The 20504-nt window shown below is 32.4% G+C and overlaps 1 protein-coding gene and 1 non-coding gene across 3 annotated transcripts in view; one reads left to right on the top strand and one right to left on the bottom strand.

Moving 5' to 3' along the window:
* Positions 1 to 20504, bottom strand: part of Luzp2 (leucine zipper protein 2) — a 469710-nt gene that overhangs the window by 89459 nt on the left and 359747 nt on the right. For both annotated transcript variants that reach the window (XM_074043008.1, XM_074043011.1), the window contains exon 7: positions 15330 to 15392. In XM_074043008.1, coding sequence (XP_073899109.1) covers positions 15330 to 15392 — 63 coding nt within the window. The remainder of the gene's footprint in view (positions 1 to 15329; positions 15393 to 20504) is intronic.
* On the top strand, positions 16205 to 16310 carry LOC141416392 (U6 spliceosomal RNA). The gene has a single exon (XR_012441124.1). It is a non-coding gene; the product is annotated as a U6 spliceosomal RNA (small nuclear RNA).

Below are 20504 nucleotides of genomic sequence, written 5' to 3'. Positions count from 1 at the left end.
CTTATCCCTTTACCTCCAACTCCCCATTTTCATCAGCTTTCAGTTCATATCCTTATATCCCTTACCTTCACATCTTATGTTATGCTATACTACTGATGCTCTATCGTTCTCTTTTCCTTTGTTTACTGACAAAACAAATAAGCACCTAGAAAAACATTTGGGGGCAGGGGGAGAAATGGCCCAAACAACATATACACATATGAACAAAGGAATTAAAAAAAAAGAAAAACATTTGGTAATGTTAGCTACAAAAGTTTTTGAATACATTATCTTTACATTGTAACATAACTTAGAAGGCCATTTTCAGAAATACTATTTTAAGTGGGATCAGAATACTTGATGATCAGTAAATGACAAAGATAATTATAATAATTTCTGTTTATTTAATGAAAGAAGGTCTTTTTTAATTATCAGGCTATTTCCACAATATTTAATGTTTAATAATCTTTTTCTAAATCTAAGATTCTCCTGAAAATGTGTTGATTGCTAACTGTTAATACAATTAAGCCTCATTTGATTCAAATCAATTAAGCTGATTCTACAAATATGTACAAATTACCTACTATGAAAAAGTGAACATACAAATTGTGACAGTTATGAAGAAGCAAATATACAGATACTTTTCACCAAGAATGTGTACTGTTGTGGGAAATGCAGTAGGTAAACAGTTATTTTCCATTAAGATAGAGCATGTGCTTAAAATTATAGATAGTGAAAATTAGTGTAAAGTGGTTTCCATAGTCAAGGAAATCTTAGAAGAAAAGATTAGCCTGATCTTTTACAAAAACTTCTTTCACAATAAAATAGTAAAAAAATATTTAACTACATCAAAGAATTGTCCTCTGGCTTAAATGTGATAATAAATGAAAAAAAAAAAAGCCAAAACTCTGATGCACAACGTACTTTAGTCATTGACATAATTATCTGAAAGCGAGAGCTACAACTTTGTATTCAGCAAATATGGATTTGTAACTCAGTTCATCAGGTACATTGCTTCTCCAGGAGATCATTCCCGACATTACACACAATCCTAAGTGTTAAGATGCCACACACACGGGCTAGGCTACACTTAGGAAGAGAGTGAGCAAAGTGAGTGATTTTAAATATTCCATAAGCCACCCAAAGACTCATCAGCAAAGGGCAGAAGTTTCAAAGACACAATGATCATAAACCCTACTTCTGACCAGATAAATGGTAGACCAATAAATCACTTCAATCATTGGACAATGGCCAGAAACCTAACTGTAAATAAAATCGCACTTATTCTTAATGATCTCAAAGAGTACATATGCTAGAGTTTATGTGTATTTAGGACAGAGTGAAGAATGAACTCATATAATACTAGTTCCTGGGTGAACATGAAACAAAAGCATAAATTCCTTAAACTATAAACACAGTGTCCAAGCCAAACACAGGTCCAATCTAAAGCATGACAATCTAACTGGCTATTGGGGATTAGGAGAGTCTCTAACCCAAAAATCCTTTACACTAGGAGGGAACCATGGATAATCAAACTAAAAAATGAAAGAAAAAAAAGGTGGACTCTGAGTAGGATTGTCTTGAGGCTGCAAAATGAAGGTGAGAAATAGACTTCAAAGATCTAGCTAAATAAAATCATTAAAAGTATAAAGTGTCCAATTTTCAGCAAACCCCTTATGAGACAAAGAAATAGGAATATATTATTCATACAGGTTATATAAAAAAAGAACATTAGCTTTAGAACAGTTCTGGTGATAAATATAACAAAATATCTAAGATGATAATACAAATGAGTTCAAGGAAACAAACTAACGCTTACGTAGTTAAATAAAAGAATGAGGACAATGTGTTATTAAAAATAAATTAGGGGCTAGCTGAGTGGCTCAAGTGGTAGGGTGCCTGACTAGCAAGCATGAAGCACTGAGTTCAAACTCCAGTACAGCAAAAAAATAAATAACTGAACAAATAAAACAGAAGTTAAGATGTTAACATTGTTTAAAAGAGCAGTATGAAAGTTTTTCAAGGAAAATAATCGCATGGAAAAAATCTCAACACTATGATTCACTAAGAGGCAGTAGTAAGTGGCAAAATTGATGATAGTTGAATAGAGGTTGTATAATAGAAGAAAGAAAGAAAAAATGAAGGAAAATAAACAGGGCCTTAAATCAAGGTGCTCGCATTAAAAACACCAACATGAACATAATGGAAATGACAGAAGATAAGAGGAAAACAGTAAAAAAAAATTTGAATAGATAAGAGCCAAATTATAATCAACAAATTCAATAATTACTATGTAAGATAAATACACAGAGATGTGGACTCAGATATATCACCATTAAAATATTAAAAGACAAACATAAAAACACTACTTTGCAAGTAGCATGAGGAACACAATTTAGCATATACACTCAAGGGCTTGATTTAGCAAGAATAACAGCTGAGTTCTCATAAGAAACAATGGAGGCCAGATAACACTTTTGGAGTCAAGGGAAAAAAACTGTCACCCCAAATTTTTATATCCAGAAAATGTAGCTTTCAATAGCAAAGGAAGATGCTAGGAGCATAGCTCAGAAAGTACTTATTTAACATTAAAGAGGCCCTGGGTTCAATCCCTAGAATTGCAAAAAAGTTTAAAAAAATGAAAGCAAAATAAAAACATGTCCAGATGAACAAAATGAGAAAATTTGTTTTTAGTGGATCTGCCTTACAAGAAACTCCCAAAAGAAGTCCTTCAGACAAAAGAAAATGACGAAAGGCAATAATTTAAATACACGTGGAGAAAAGGTCTCCACTAAAGGTAATTAAATTAGTATTAAAAATAGAATAACTACATTTTTCATCCATTATTATTTTAAATAAAATAAACGAATAAAGCTGTATTTTCATATACATGAATATTACAATATGCACATGTAGAAATTTAATAGTAATTTATAGAAATATCATGTATCAGACAATAACTGTAGACATAGAAGACATGGAAAAAGGCTAACTTTGTGTAAAAATGTGACACTAGTATAAAATTTGAATTGACAGCAAGAAACAAAGGTAATTATAAACTGAAAAGAGGAAGATTAATATAATTCAGTAAAAATGTTATATTTTCTTCTCTCAGCTCCTTTAAATTGCAAAAGATAACATAGTATGTATAAGATAACATAATATGTATAAAAACCATAGAAAGATAATTATTAAACCATATGACAGAATGTCATAATTTATGATGGATTTTGTAAGGCCTATAGTAATTAGTAAGAGCATAGCTCAGAAATATAGCTAAATATAATTTAAATGAGTTTAAATTTTACTCTAGAAAGCATCATGTTCTATAAAAGACAGTAACATAGCATCAGAGAAACAATGATACCTATTGGAAGCATTGAGAAAAATGACACAAATCCACACATGTCAATACAATAGCAATATTAAACATGAATAGATCACACAGTTAAACTAGAAGGCAAATATCATATTGGATAAACATAGAAACAAAATGTATTTTGTAGCATCCTTATTAATAATGTCTACCAGGTGGACGCAATTTAATGCCCACAATCTGACAAGAAGATATATGAAATGTGCACATACATCCAGCAGAATATTACAAGGCAATGAAATGAAATGAATTATTGACATATGCTATAACCTGAACCATGAAAACATTATGCTAAGACAGAATTCAGTTAAAAAATGCCAAATATTGTGTGATTCTATTTACATGAAATGTCCAAAACATGAAAATCTAGAATGACAAAAATTAGACTAGCTTGTACTTAGGGCAAAGTAGAATCACCATTAACGCACGTGGACATTCTTTTTTGTTAATAACAGTGCAATAAAATTGGATTCTGAGGATGGCTACATAAGTCTGTGAATATAGTAAAACCATTGAATTTTTCACTTTAAATGGATGGATTTGATATTCTTTGTACAACTTTTAAATAAAAATATTTTGAACAGGTTCTTCCGGAAAGTGGAGAAGGGTGCCCTGGGGAGGTGTATACACCAAAACAGTGTATACACATGTGAGTAAATGTTAAAATGATAAAATTTTTAAAAATGTAAAAAAGTAGTATGTAATTAAGTGACAAAAGCCCATGAACATCTGTTAGGAAAAGAAAACAAATAGTTGAAAAACAGAAATAAAAAATGCAAGACTTCTGTTACTTAGTGTTGATGCTGGTAAGATTGAACAGTTAGTTCTTGGAGACCTGTGGGTGCTAAACCAAAGAGGGTGAAAGTATTTCTGCATGAAATAGACAGAAAATGGAAAGAGTAGTGAATAAAATGAGTCAATCTGAATTTTAAATAGACAGCACTTCTTGCTAGATTTGATGAAGAAGACAGCTTGGAGGAGGAGAAGAGTGAGGGAGTCCTATCATTGCTGCTGAAGAAGTAAAAAAGGAGTGAACTATGAATCTGACCATGTAGAAGAATATTTCAAAGGAAGATTGTAATTTTTCTGGGTGGCTATATGTGCTCTCATGTTGGACACATCTCAGTAAATCTTGTCGTAGGTTTCTGAGTTCAGAATAAGTAAGATCATGTGGTTCAGTTCTTTCAGCTTTCCTATTATGAACACAGCAGGGAGAGGTAGGGAAATGCAGGAAGGATGCATTTTTGACATTCAATTATACTTCTAATCTCTAGAACTGGCAAATAGCAGTCTATTCAGGGATTTGAGCTTCTTGCCAGTGGCATCTGGCGATTAATGCTGAAATGTGGTTTCCAGCTTGCAAAGAATTTAGGATTTCACTACACAGATTTAAAGAGAATTGGCACTCAGTCATTCGCTGTTTTCTACCACATAGTACTCAAAATCAAAAGTATGCATAAACATAGATATAATGAGCATTAAAACTGAATCTATCCAAATTAATTTTCAGCTAAATTCAGCAAAATTTTAAAAAGTAATAAAGTTTATAGTCTTTACTGTGGAATATAAAGCACTTCAATACCTGACTTAGGCATATCTTCCAGTTCTGACTCCAAGTCTCAGCCTTTGCCAGATCACCACTAGCTCCTTTCCCTGTATGCCAACTTGAAATTTCCCATGTTCTCTCATGCCTTGGACTGGTAGACCATGCTTCTCCATCTGCCCCTAAGAGCCTTCCTCAGTTCTTGCACCTGGATAGTTACTTCTCTTTTCCAAACTGATTTTAAACCTCAACTTTCTTCAAAATTGTTCCAACCATAACACCAAACTCCCAGACAACCCCAAAGTGATACTAGGTTTTCCAATTATCCTAAGCTCAACTCTGTATCAATTCTCTCCTATTACTGTCTATATATCTTATAAAATTTTCATAAATCCATATTTTAAAGGGTGTTTTATGTGTCCATGCAAATTTACATATATAGGATCATAAACATACATTAATACTTTTCATTTAATTTAAATTTACATACTTTAATATTTAAGAGCCTGGGATGTTGGAGTCAGAGTATTTTAACTTGTTGGAGCCATGTCAACTCATATGCAGCCTGGGATTATAATATTGTGACTGACCTTAAAGCAGTGGTTCTCCAAATTATTTGCACATTATAATTAACTGTTGAATTAAAAAATACCTATGCTTTTGTCCCATACCCAGACATGTTATTTAATTTATCTAAGTTATTTCCCAGTCTTTAGAAGTGTTAAAACGTCATCTCTTGATGTTGTTAAGACAAGTCTGGAAAGCCCTGCCTTAAACTGATTGTTTAAGTATTAAAAGCAAACATGAGAGTTTAGTAGTGCATTGTGTGAACATAGTAGACATTCAAAACGATAGTTGTTATTACTTGTGGACTTTTGAAAAGAAGAAACCACACCTTCCTAATTTTTGTCCCTGGGACATAGATGAGATAATAATATAGAGACAGTTGCACTCAATAAACTCTAATTGGTGAAATAAAATAAGAATACATCAATATTTGATTAACTTCAACCAAAATGGAAGTTTATATTTCTATAGGGAAATGGGATTAATATTTGGATAATCCCAGTAGAACACATTGTCAGATGTTGGGTACAGAGTGCAATGGCTTACAATGAGAATTAATTGGGGGAATGTATTTTTCCTGACTAGAGCAAAGCACTAATGAAGAAGATGAAGGAGGAGAAAGAAGAGGCCAATAACAGAGGATAACAGTTATTAAGCATTTAATGCTGTATAAGGCATTTCATAAAGCTATGAAATACAAAAATATTGAAGGTAAGTCCCAGAAGTTGAACAATTTTCTGAAAAATCATTCTAGCCAGTGACAAATCCAGAATTGATTTCTGACTTTAAAGTTCACATTCAGAGGACTTAATAATTTTCTGAATTGCACAAATAAAGATTCACTATATAACTCTAGTCAATGAAGTTTCATATATCCCTCTCACACAAGAATTATGTGGCATAAGAAGTTTATCACCATTCTGGGTATGTTTCTATACTAAAAATTCATAGTTTTTCAGCTTATTCATTAATAGGTTATAAATAAATGTTGCTAAACCTACAAAGATTGGTTACCAGTAAAGAAAAGTACTATAAAGCCATTAACTCACATTTAATATAAAACTTAAATTCAGGTATATAATTATATATAAAAACTATAAAACATTTAAAACAAAACAGGGGCAAACCATTGTGACTTTGGATTAGGAAGAGGTCTCTCAAACAAAAAAAGAGCTGTAATATAAAAGAAGTATCATAATGTTCACTTAATCAAAATAAAACATATTTTTCTTTCAAAAAGTCACATTTAAGAAAATGAGAAGCCAAGTCTCACACTGGAAGAAAATATAAAGAGAGATAGTGCTAGAGACACAGGTAGAGACAGAAACAGATAGAGAGATGTGGGTGTAGAGGTAAATATACTTGAAGATGTGCCTATAGATATAATCTTAGATCTATGGCAGTGAACTTTAATCAATAATATATGAAGAACCATAACAACTAAATTACTACAGGAAAAACTAACATTTGATCAGATATTTCAATAAAATGAAAAGCTAAGCACATGAAAAGTGTTCGACATCATTAATATTGAAATGCTAGTTATAGTATGTTCCTTGCTATGCATTCACTAGAATGACTACAATTCAAAGACTGACTTCATCAAGTTATTGGTAAGAAAGTAGATTAGATGGATCTCTAAAATACTCATAATACATTTAATTAGGGAATGAATTGACAGGTTCTTTTAAAATTAAACATAATGTGACCTGAATTGCACAAGTAAAAATTCACTATATAACTCTAGTCAATGAGGTTTTATATCCCTATCACGTAGGCTTTCAGTGTCTTAAGAAGTTTATCACTATTCTGGATATGTATCTATACTGAAAATCAGTAGTTTTTCAGCTTAATCATTAATATGTTACAAATAAATGTTGATAAACCTACAAAGATTGGATATCAGTAAAGAAAAGTTCTTTAAAGCCATTATCTCACATTAATGCATTCTGCTCTTAGGTTTAGCCCAGAAAAAATGAAAAATTTATTAGAATATATTAAACAACCAAAAAATACTGGAAGAGATGGTGAAGGTATAACTAGTTCTTGCTGAGTGCCTAGTTTCCTGATTTTCATGTGCTACTCTGTACATGACTTTTCTGTAGGATAGTGATGACTTTCATTTTTGATTTAATGAAATGGTTCTGAGATTAGGCAACTCACTCAAGAGTATAAAAAGCTTGTATTTAACCTAAACTGCTGCTCCGCCAAAAAACTTGGTTAGTGATATTATGATAGAATTTAAAATTTCTACTTTTTCAGCAATATTAGCAAATCCTTTGCCCTGAATATTTGCCAAACTCTATTATAAGTTGAACATTTACTTGTATCAACTCATTACATTCTAAAAATAACTTTGTGATATGAAAACTATCATTATTATTGTTACATAGATGAGAAAAAAAGTCAAACATGACTTCTCTTGTTCAAATACATACTATAATTGACAAAGACAGGATTAAACACAATAAGTCTAAATCCAAAAATTCATCTTTAAAATGTTACACAATCTTGCATCTTGTTTAAATTTATAATGAAGTGAGTGAGCCCAATTGTGAGTAAAATAAAGACTTAATAAATGCTTAAAATAAGTAAAACCAATCCAAGGGCTTAGAGATTGTCCTAATTACCCAGTGAGTCTATTTCTTTCATAGTTAACTATTTAAATTTAAATGAGAAACTTTTATACTACATTAAATAACAATATAGTTTTAATTCTCATTAGATTTCTTATTAGAGAGAAATATGAAAATATTAAATTATAATATGGTTTTAGTTTGTTTTCTGAGTACAGTGTTTCTAAACCCTTTACTCTTCTTTCCCCTTTACTTTTGTCTCATGCTCATCTTAAAGTCACAATACCTTCAAGTTATTACATTCATCATGTTAATCATTTATCTATTCTTTGTTTTAGGAACATTCAAAATCCTTTCTTACAGCTATTTTGAAATATACAAAGAGTTATTGTTTACTGAAAGGCTGTAGTGTACTGTAGAACACTTGAATATAATCCTCCTGTCCTACTCTGGTATTGTATCCATTAAACAAATTTCCTCTATCCTCCTCTTCTTACTTTACTTGAACATCGGTGATAACCATTCTGCTCTGTATGTCCATGAGATCACATTTTTAGTTTCCATATGTGAGTGAGATCATGCAGTACTTGTTTTTCTATGCCTGGTTTATTTTGCTGAGTCCCAAGAACTCCAGACCAAATGAATCAGCATTTCTTTTTTATCATGTAAAATTTGTGAAATATCAACCCTGAATCTTTAGTTTGGCCAAAGTGTAGTATTGTGACTAAAACAGCCAGAGTCCAGTAGGCAATCTATAAGACTGTTTAATTACTATTGAAATCTTGCAGTTTAGGGGAACATCAAAATCCAAGCAGCATAAAAAAAGGATTCAAATCAGTGATGATATCAACATGCAATCACTATTCTCCCAAATCTATCTAATCTAAACAAATTAATGTATGAGAAAAGGGGAAGTAGGGTCATACTGAGTTAACTTTCTACTTAATATGACAAAATCCATGTAGCTATTTTCCTTTTATATAATAATTTTTATTGGGATATATTATTATACAAGGGGGATTCGTAGTGACAATTCCATTTAGACTTATATTATACATTATTTACATCGTTCCCATCACCTCTCCCCTTCCACTCCCTCCCCACTCCACTTAAAGCAATTGCAAGAGTTTTCTTATATGAAATCCATCTGCTGTATAACATCACCTTGATTTCCTTCTTTCACCCTCCTCCCTCCCACTTGCACCCCCCCCTCCACACACACACATTGTACCTATTTTACAGACCTGGTTTTTGTTATTAGTTGTGCTAAGAAATCACATTTATTGCTATTTGTCCACAATATTTCTTTTCTTTACTAAACTCACATAAAAACTTTGTTAGAAAACTATAGCCTAATAATTCACTTCCTAAAAGCAAGTTTTTCCTTCTTCCTTGGTTTATATATAAGCACTAGAAAACATGAGCTTTTTACTCTGAAGAATGCTCTCAAGATTCTTTTATATATGTAATACTTTGCAAGAGGCATTTCATTCAGAATTTCATTTAATATTGCTAAATAATTTTGTAGTATGTGTGTGGCTCTCATTTATATCTAACTGACAAATGAGCTGATATCCAACAAGTAACATAACACAAGTCCAGTTTCTAGGAAGTGAAAGAGTTAATAAAGGAGCCAGATCCTTTCCCTGTAGCCACATATTCTTTCGTCCATATTAAACTAAATTCATTAAGCAAGAAGACATTTACATAACATGCACTAGATGATCCTAGGGTAGGTATAGTCAGGATATTTTTTTCCTAAATTCATTTTATTTTTCACTCTTTATCGTTGTGCTGGGTGGGGGTACATTGTGTCAGAATTTTGTAAGGGGATTAGTCAAAGTTATAAAATAGTGTTTCTTGGAAGTATTTTATTTTCGTCCCCTGAGGCATGTAGTACAAACACAGGCCATAAAGAAGGTATTTTTAATTATAATGTGTGGGGGGTTTTTATGTGTTTTAGGAAGCACCAATTGAGAATAAGCATCTACCCAAAATACAAGCACTAAGATCTCCCACAACATATAATACATCCCGTAGGGATATTTTCAGCACTGAGAAATTTTCATACTTCTTTTTCTGGAGGTTCTGTAGCTATGGTTGAGGGCAGTTTGGGAAGATATGAGATAGGCTATGTGTAAGTTTAACAAAAAAAAAGTTATAAAATGAAATGAAAAATTTAAAATATGTGTTGGTGACTGTAAATTCAAACTTCTGCCTAAGCGGCAGTAGTTCAGACCCCAAATGTTAATGAAAAACAATGAGTTTAAATTCTTCTGCAGGAAGCTTAGAAAAGCAAGCAAAGAGAACAGAAAGGCAAGATGGAGACGAAGAATAAAGAAGGAACCAAAGCCAGAGGACCATGGAGGGGAGCATACTTTAATGTAGGAGCCTGGTATCTCTGTGGGAATCAGGAAGGAAAAGAGCTAATTGAGACTGATAAAAGGATTCTTCGATACTCAGAATTTTGTAAAATAAAAGGGAAAATAAAACTTGCCTTGGAATACCGTGAAGCTTAATCACTGAAAATGTACCACGAGGAGCAATGCTTCTTGGAGATTAGCTTGCATTCTGTAGGACACTGGAACAGAAGAGGTTTACAGGAGGCTTCCGCTGTGAAGCTCCTCCTTCTTAAAAACACATGGAACAAAGTGTCCCAACTTGTTTCTCAGATGGAGTTTCTTATGTCAAAATGACCATGGTAAGAAACAAGCTACCTGAAACCTTTCCTTAAAACAATAAGTCCTGGGATAGTGACTTAACTGGTAGTGTTAGATTACCAGTTTGTACTGTTTAGGGATTCTGCTCTTATTGTCATGAGCTCTACATTCCTTTTTTGTAAACTATGAAAATTATAATGACGATCACTCTGTGTTTAATTGCTATAAACTGTATCTTGTGCAGTAGCTTTCTATGCAATTATCTTCAGAGGTAATTGGCTTCTTCTCTTTTATTATACATAGGTTAACAAACACCCTTGTAATTGAGTAACAGTAATGAAATGAAGTAAAATAAATCAAGCAAATTCACAAATATTCTTTTAAAATGTCTCCTGTCTTGACAAAAAAAAAGAGAATGACTATATGTGTTGCTAAAAGAAGAAGTATTCAAAAGAAAACAAAAACTTGCTCTTGTCTTCTGAAATTACTTGTCAACACCATTAGGATAAAGGATGTAGAAAACAAGGCACTTTAAAAAATTGCACAATGAATGAAATTACTGAAAGTTTACTATGCTTTCTTTTTTCTTCTTTTATGGCCATAGTAAAACATAACTTTAAAATAGAAATGACACTGTAATTGTTCTATATTTTAATTAGAGATGAGAGCTATTTGAGGATGTAGAATTATCCCCCTAAAGAGTACCTTCAAGATACTCAAATTTGATTCTAAAATATGCCATAATTTCTAGTCTATGATTTCAGATTCCAAGGTGGCTTCTAATCATGAGCACATACTGAAATTTTCATGTATTAAGAACAAACAGAAGATGAGGAAACAGTAAAAACTTTAAAAAATAATTGTTTTCCTGTTTTTGTGCCTAGAACAGAAATAGTAATTTCAGAGAGTTTCACAAGGCAAGTGATTTTCCCCAAATATCTCATGCTGTTTGCCCCTTTTTATTTTATGCTCCATGAATGGAAATTTGCAATGTCACCATAAATTCAAGAATCCTTCTTAATGGGACAGCTCACTAAGCCAAGATACACATGTAAGGTGATGAACAGGACAAGAATCCTGAGGGAAGGTCAGTGATATTTTGTTTTCTGCAATAGTAAGACAATCATGATCAAATCCTAATAGATGATAGAGATAGCTATAGGCAAAGTAGAACTGATTTATAAAGAGCAAGTAGTTTAAACATTTAGTACCAATTCTGAATGACTTTAGAAACTGTCTCAAACCTTGGAATGAGAATTGGAGGTTCGATCCAAACTCAGTGAGAAGGTGGAATAGGCACAGGCTGGGGCCTCAGCGACACACAAATACATTCATATTTTAAATGTGTTTATAAGGTCTAGCATAGTCTATTTTTAATATTTTGGTTTCCTAAGGTATATGCCATTTTTTCACATCCTGAATTAGTAGTAAATTTTGGTTAATTTTTCTAAAATAAAAGTTATTTAAAATTATATATGCTATTTAAAGTTGTAAACGTTTTATTTAAATTAGTACTAATGTATTCACAAAGCTGGTAGTTATAGAATACACCTCAGTTTTCAAATAAGTGAACAGAGTAAGGAACAGAAAGGCAGAAACTTGGAGCAGACATGATTCATACCCAGTGAGCTCCACTGAACACGGCTAAAAGTGCTTTAAATGGCAGAAGGTAAATGCCAATATGCACATCAATAAATCTTAAACTGTTATAGCTGGAATGCATACAAACCCCTTAATATCTGATAAATATTGTGAACTTCACTCCAAATGAAATACCTTAAGTGGATAAATTAAAACTATGAACAAATTTTGAGTAATTAATATCTTTCTGAAATGTACCTATTGATTCCCATGGTCAGATAGAAAAAATTGTATTTATTGTATTAATTTATGTAGTTACTGTTTTATACCAATGTATTTGCTTGTGTGAGGTATTAATTAAACTCAAGTTCTTCTTATGATTGAAGTGATAGAATTGTAACTATTATAATTCTCTTAAAAGTAGCATCTACTAGCAAGCAAGAACATAAATATTTTCCAATAATTTCAGTGTACTATCTGATAGTTGATAAATGTTCAAGAAATCCATACCTTGCATTAAAAATAAGAAAAATATTAATCCTAATGTATTTTAAGATCATAACACACTCACATATATACCTATACAAATGCAAATCCACACACATAGGAGAAAGTTTAAGTCATCTTTCATTTCTTATTCCAAAACATTCACTGTCTTTAAAACAATGTTCCTTTACATTTTAAAATATTGTTTAATATGTGTGCATATAACTGTATATACATATATATATAAAATACAGAGATTTTTCTCTTGACAAAAAGTAAGCAGATAGAAAAATATGTCAAAATATTATTTTTATTTTCTCTGAATCATAGGAATTTAAGTATTTTCTTTTATTTGAGTTTTTAAAAATGCTGCTATGTAACATGTTCAAGGAAAGAATTTATGCTGCAGCATCTCAATCAACCCAACTGAATGCTTCCCTCATATATATACCTCTTCCTTTTCCATATTTGTGTTTTTTGAAGTGACATGAAATAGTAAGCCTTACAAATCATATTTTTGATAACAATTTTCAATAATTTTTTATTTATGCAATTTCTGAAACCTGATATATTATGAAGCTATACTTAATGGGAATCTTACAAAAAAATAGGTCTACTTATTCTCCTCACTCAACTTTTCTTTCTAAATATCTTCAATATGAAAAATAAAATTAAAATGTTTCAAAAAGCTCAAGTGATTTTCATCTTTGAATATTTTCCTCAGCCTAACAAATACAACACATAAGTACAAAGAAACTGAATTTGTTTTAAAACACTTCTGATCTTATTAAAGTAAACTTTCACAAAGAACTAGGAATGTCTTTGGAAGTAGCAATAACAACACACACACATACGCATATTCTTATTAGTCATACTAATTTCAATTATTTATAATTGATTACTTAAGAAACTTACGTCAGACTCAAAGGAAGAGTTAAGATACCCTGAGCTCTAGAGTCTCAGTGTGAATGATTTCAGATTAAAAGTAAATGCCTTGGGTTTCATATTTATCCTACATAGCAAATAAATAAGTAGCATGCTGGCAGTGGGGGTTAGTAAGCCTCTTTGAGAATTCACAATTTGCTTGGGATGCTACGGTTATGTTGTTATAAATAAACTCAAAGGAATGGCAGGAAGCATATTTATGAAAGAGCAAGTAACAGAATGTGCCCAGATGAATGTCTTGCATGGAATAAGTGTATAATAAATATTGGTTGACATAATAGAAACATTTCCCTATGATTTAAAGCAAAGACTAAAGGTACTGATGAAGAAAGATAAACTGCTTCTTATTGTTCTCATTAGAGAAATTGCTTGATTTCTGAAACATTACATAAAATTGTGAGTTCTTTCCCTTCAATTTGAACCTGATTTTTGCAGTTTTGAGATGGTATTTGTTGTGGAAATGTTAAAGATTAAATATTACATGGAAAGTAATTTAAACTTATTTTAATAACAAAATATTATTTCTACTGTTTGGATGCTAAGTCTGTATCTCTCTATTGCATTTGACAAGGCAGATATACAACCAAAAGCCATTAAAACACCTTCCTTTTATCTCCCTTGTTTGGATTGGGGGAGGGACAAATGGTATTAGTTTCTTCTTGCTCTAACAAATTACCGCAAGCTTAGTGGCTTAAAATAATGAAAAGTTATACTCCTATGGTTTCCAAGATTAGAAATCTGAAATCAATTTTAAGGAATAAAATTAAGGTGTGAGTGAGGCTGAACCTTCTGCAGGCTGTCAAGAATCCTTTCCATTATCTTTTATGATACTACATTATGACCACACGGCCTTGTTTTTCCTGACTTTTTCAAGTTTATTAAATGTAAAGATTACTTTTAATGGGATTAATTATTCTATTTTCATACATGTTTATAATGTACTTTGCTCATATTCACCCGTCCATTGCCCTCTTTCATTTCACTCAAATCAGTGCCCACCTTGATAAAAATCTTAATCTTCCCATCTCAAGATTCTTAATTTAATCACATTGAAAATCCTCCTTGGAATTCCTAAGTTCCAGGAAATAGGAATTAAGTATCTTTGGAAGAACATTATACAGTTTTAACATATTCAGTTTAACTAGTACTCATACTAGTATTCACAGATATTTTGACTACATAGTAATGTAAAGGACACTATCAATAAACAAAACCTGTGAATAATTATTAAGTATGGCAACTCTTAGTAATAAAGAAGTTTGGTCAGCAATTTCTGTAGTTCATCGGTGTACCTCATGTCTGGAAACTTTCTCAATAGATGTTCTGCTTTATGGAAATCTTCCAGATGACAATATTATTCAACACTGAGTTAAAGTAATTGCAGCAACAGAGTAACTTTAAATACTTTAGAATATTGTCTTCCTTTGAGAAGGAACTAGTGTAACCTTCATCTCCATTAATCCATGAGGCAAGAAAGTGGATGCATCCTCATTTCAGTTGAATAAAACTCTCAGTGACTGGACAAATCAAGAAATTAAGTTTCAGTAAAATAACGATTTTGATAGTTTAAGAATTGGGCTAGAAAGTTGAAAGGGGAAAGGGAGAAAGACGCTCACCTTAAATAATAAATCCTTCTTCCCATAACGAAGTTCTTTCAGCTGGGCTTGGATTTTTTTTGACTGCAAAAGCAGAAACATGGATTAGTGCCTAACTTCACTTATATTTTAAAACTTGAAGATTAAAATTCATACAGACTACATGGGAAAACTTTTCAGCTAAGTAAAACAGAACCTTACTGTTTGAAAATAAAACAGAAAAATTTAAGCTCTGCTTTGAGTATCAGATATCTACATGTCTGAGGTACAATGAAAAAAACTAAAGTCCATTAAAATTCTTATCATTCAAAGGGTATTATTTAAAGAAATTTGCTTATTGTTCACCCCTACTCTACAAACAAAATGTCTGTCACTTATGCATGACCAGAAATCTGATTTTAGATAAATATACCTGTGTATATGTATGTCTCTGTTGTTACTACTCATAGTTGATTAAGTAATTTTTAAGATCAAATTCAAGGAAGTTTAAATAAATGACCAAGTTTCATTCCACTATACATCCAATTGAACAGGCAACAAGCAAATGAGGCAGGAAGTAAAGCATAAGAGAATACTGAGGTGTATTTTTTAAACAGTGTCATTCCAATATAAAATGCTAAAACAGAAATGTCTTCCTGCAGATATATTTGACTATCACACTGTTAAGCCACAGATGAGAAGGATGCATTCTTAGATTTTGTGAAGAGACTCAGTGTCCAACAATGTAAGAATTTTGATTTATTATATTTCTATAATAAATCTATAGGTCTCAATTCTTTATTAGAAAGAAACTAACACATGTCATTGTCATCATCTTCTTTATCATCATACCATGGTCATATGAGGACAAAATGATAATTGAAAATGATGACATGATACTCACTTTACAATTTACTATAATTTAGCACATGCACTATAATTGGAAAAATTGTGCCTACAGAAAAGATTAGCATGGCCCTATACCAAGGTGATATGCAAATTTATGAAGCATTCCATATTTTTCAGGGACTGTATTTGTTTGGTCAATAATGATTGCATCTATAGTGCCTAGCACAATATAATCACAAAATAAATATTTTTGAATGATTTATGAATTAGAAAAAAATATTAAGTGGAAATGTAAAATCATATAATCACTTTGGCAACAAGGTCTACAACTTCTTATGAACATATGCACACTACAGCAGATGGTGATCCTTCCCTGGTATTTAACTGAGGGATAATAATGTGTACAAAAAAATTTACAGTGTCTTTATTCATGATAGCCAAGCACTGGAAAAATACTCTACATGTTCTTTAACTGGTGAGGAAACAAATTGCAATATATTTAAGAAATGTCATACTTGAAGAGAGCTGAACAATTAAATAAATGATACAGTTATAAACTATGTGAAAACATGGATCCATTTTCATTATATTGTGTGAAAACAATTAAATCATTAGAAGATAGACTTTGAGGAGTTTCATTTGTATGATATTCTAGGAAACGTTAATTAAAAGAGACCAAAATCAATTTAGTTGTTGATATGTATTAGAGGTTGAGTGGAGATTGAGTATAAGATAGTAAGAAGGAATTCTTGAGAGTGATGGAAATATTCTACTTCTTAAAAAGATACAGTAACCAAACCAATTCCAACTGTACACTTAAAGGTAATCAATTATACTGCATCAATAGATAGGTCATCCAAACAAAAACTCAATAAAGAAATCCAAGATCTAAAATATGCAATAGATCAAGTGGACCTAGTAGATGTCTACAGAACATTTCATCCAACCTCTACACAATATACATTCTTCTCAGCAGCCCATGGAACCTTCTCCAAAATAGATCATATCCTAGGGCACAAAGCAAGCCTCAGCAAATATAAGAAAATAGAAATAATACCGTGCATACTATCTGACCACAATGCAGTAAAAGTAGAACTCAACAACAAAAATAAAGACAAAAAACATGCAAACAGCTGGAAACTAAATAACTCATTACTTAATGAAGAGTGGATCATCGATGAAATAAAAGAGGAAATTAAAAAGTTCCTGGAAGTCAATGAAAATGAAAACACAACCTACCGGAACCTATGGGACACAGCTAAGGCAGTCCTGAGAGGAAAGTTTATAGCCATGAGTGCATATATTAAAAAGATTGAAAGATCCCAAATCAATGACCTAATGATACATCTCAAACTCCTAGAAAAACAAGAACAAGCAAATCCCAAAACAAATAGAAGGAGAGAAATAATAAAAATAAGAGCTGAAATCAACGAAATAGAAACCAAAAAAACCACACAAAGAATTAATGAAGCAAAAAGTTGGTTCTTTGAAAAAATAAACAAGATCAATAGACCCCTGGCAAACCTGACTAAAATGAGGAGAGAAAAAACCCAAATTAGTAGAATTAGGAATGCAAAAGGCGAGATAACAACAAACACCATGGAAGTCCAGGAAATCATCAGAGACTACTTTGAGAACCTATATTCAAATAAATTTGAAAATCTAAAAGAAATGGACAGATTTCTAGATACATATGATCATCCAAAACTGAACCAAGAGGAAACTAATCACCTGAATAGACCTATAACACAAAATGAAATTGAAGCAGCAATCAAGAGTCTCCCCAAAAAGAAAAGTCCAGGACCTGATGGATTCTCTGCTGAATTCTATCAGACCTTTAAAGAAGAACTGATACCAACCCTCCTTAAACTGTTCCACGAAATAGAAAGGGAAGGAAAACTGTCAAACACATTTTATAAAGCCAGTATTACACGTATCCCAAAACCAGGCAAAGACACCTCCAAAAAGGAGAACTATAGGCCAATCTCCTTAATGAACATTGATGGAAAAATCCTCAACAAAATAATGGCAAACCAAATTCAGCAACACATCAAAAAGATTATTCACCACGACCAAGTAGGCTTCATCCCAGGGATGCAGGGGTGGTTCAACATACGAAAATCAATAAACGTAATAAACCACATTAACAGAAGCAAAGACAAAAACCCCTTGATCATCTCAATAGATGCAGAAAAAGCCTTTGATAAGATCCAACACCATTTCATGATAAAAGCCCTAAGAAAACTAGGAATAGAAGGAAAGTTCCTCAACATTATAAAAGCTATATATGACAAACCTACAGCCAGCATTATACTTAACGGAGAAAAATTAAAACCATTCCCTCTAAAATCAGGAACCAGACAAGGATGCCCACTATCTCCACTCCTATTCAACATAGTACTGGAATTCCTAGCCAGAGCAATTAGGCAGGAAGAAGGAATAAAAGGAATACAAACAGGTAAAGAAACTGTCAAAATATCCCTATTTGCAGATGACATGACCTATACCTTAAAGACCCAAAAAACTTTACTCAGAAGCTTCTAGACATCATCAATAGCTATAGCAAGGTAGCAGGATATAAAATCAACATAGAAAAATCATTAGCATTTCTATACAATAACAATGAGCAAACGGAAAAAGAATGTATGAAAACAATAGCCTCAAACAAAATCAAATACCTAGGTGTAAACCTAACAAAAGATGTGAAAGACCTCTACAAGGAAAACTATACACTTCTGACGAAAGAGATTGAGGAAGACTATAGAAAATGGAGAGATCTCCCATGCTCATGGATAGGTAGAATCAACATAGTAAAAATGTCGATACTCCCCAAAGTAATCTACATGTTTAATGCAATTCCCATCAAAATTCCAATGACATTCATTAAAGAGATTGAAAAATCTACTGTGAAATTTATATGGAAACACAAGAGGCCACGAATAGCCAAGGCAATACTCAGTCAAAAGAACAATGCAGGAGGTATCACAATACCTGACTTCAAACTATATTACAAAGCAATAACAATAAAAACAGCATGGTACTGGCACAAAAACAGACATGAAGACCAGTGGAGCAGAATAGAGGATCCAGATATGAAGCCACACAATTATAAGCAACTTATCTTTGACAAAGGAGCTAAAAATATACGATGGAGAAATAGCAGCCTCTTCAACAAAAACTGCTGGGAAAACTGGTTAGCAGTCTGCAAAAAACTGAAACTAGATCCATGTATATCACCCTATACCAAGATTAACTCAAAATGGATCAAGGATCTTAATATCAGACCACAGACTCTTAAGTTGATACAAGAAAGAGTAGGAAATACTCTGGAGTTAGTAGGTATAGGTAAGAACTTTCTCAATGAAACCCCAGCAGAACAGCAACTAAGAGATAGCATAGATAAATGGGACCTCATAAAACTAAAAAGCTTCTGTTCATCAAAAGAAATGGTCTCTAAACTGAAGAGAACACCCACAGAGTGGGAGAAAATATTTGCCAGCTACACATCAGACAAAGGACTGATAACCAGAATATACAGGGAACTTAAAAAACTAAATTCTCCCAAAACTAATGAACCAATAAAGAAATGGGCACATGAACTAAACAGAACTTTCTCAAAAGAAGAAATTCAAATGGCTAGAAAACACATGAAAAAATGCTCACCATCTCTAGCAATAAAGGAAATGCAAATTAAAACCACACTAAGATTCCACCTCACCCCTGTTAGAATAGCCATCATCAGCAACACCACCACCAACAGGTGTTGGCGAGGATGCGGGGAAAAAGGAACCCTCTTACACTGTTGGTGGGAATGTAGACTAGTACATCCACTCTGGAAAAAAATTTGGAGGCTACTTAAAAAGCTGGACATCGATCTACCATTTGATCCAGCAATACCACTCTTGGGGATATACCCAAAAGACTGTTACTCCAGAGGCACCTGCACATCCATGTTTATTGCGGCACTATTCACAATAGCCAAGTTATGGAAACAGCCAAGATGCCCCAGCACTGACGAATGGATTAAGAAAATGTGGTATCTATACACAATGGAATTTTATGCAGCCATGAAGAGGAACGAAATGTTATCATTCGCTGGTAAATGGATGGAATTGGAGAACATCATTCTGAGTGAGGTTAGCCTGGCTCAAAAAACCAAAAATCGTATGTTCTCCCTCATATGTGGACATTAGATCAAGGGCAAACACAACAAGGGGATTGGACTATGAGCACATGATAAATGCTTTAGCACTCAAGGGAGAGGTGAGGATAGGTAAGACACCTAAAAATCTAGCTAGTATTTGTTGCCCTTAACGCAGAGAAACTAAAGCAGATACCTTAAAGCAACTTAGGCCAATAGGAAAAGGG

Source organism: Castor canadensis, chromosome 1 (assembly GCF_047511655.1).
Source record: "Castor canadensis chromosome 1, mCasCan1.hap1v2, whole genome shotgun sequence".
Taxonomy (NCBI): Eukaryota; Metazoa; Chordata; class Mammalia; order Rodentia; family Castoridae; genus Castor; species Castor canadensis.
Note: the sequence above shows the minus strand (reverse complement) of the source record. Positions and strands in the feature narration are given on the sequence as shown.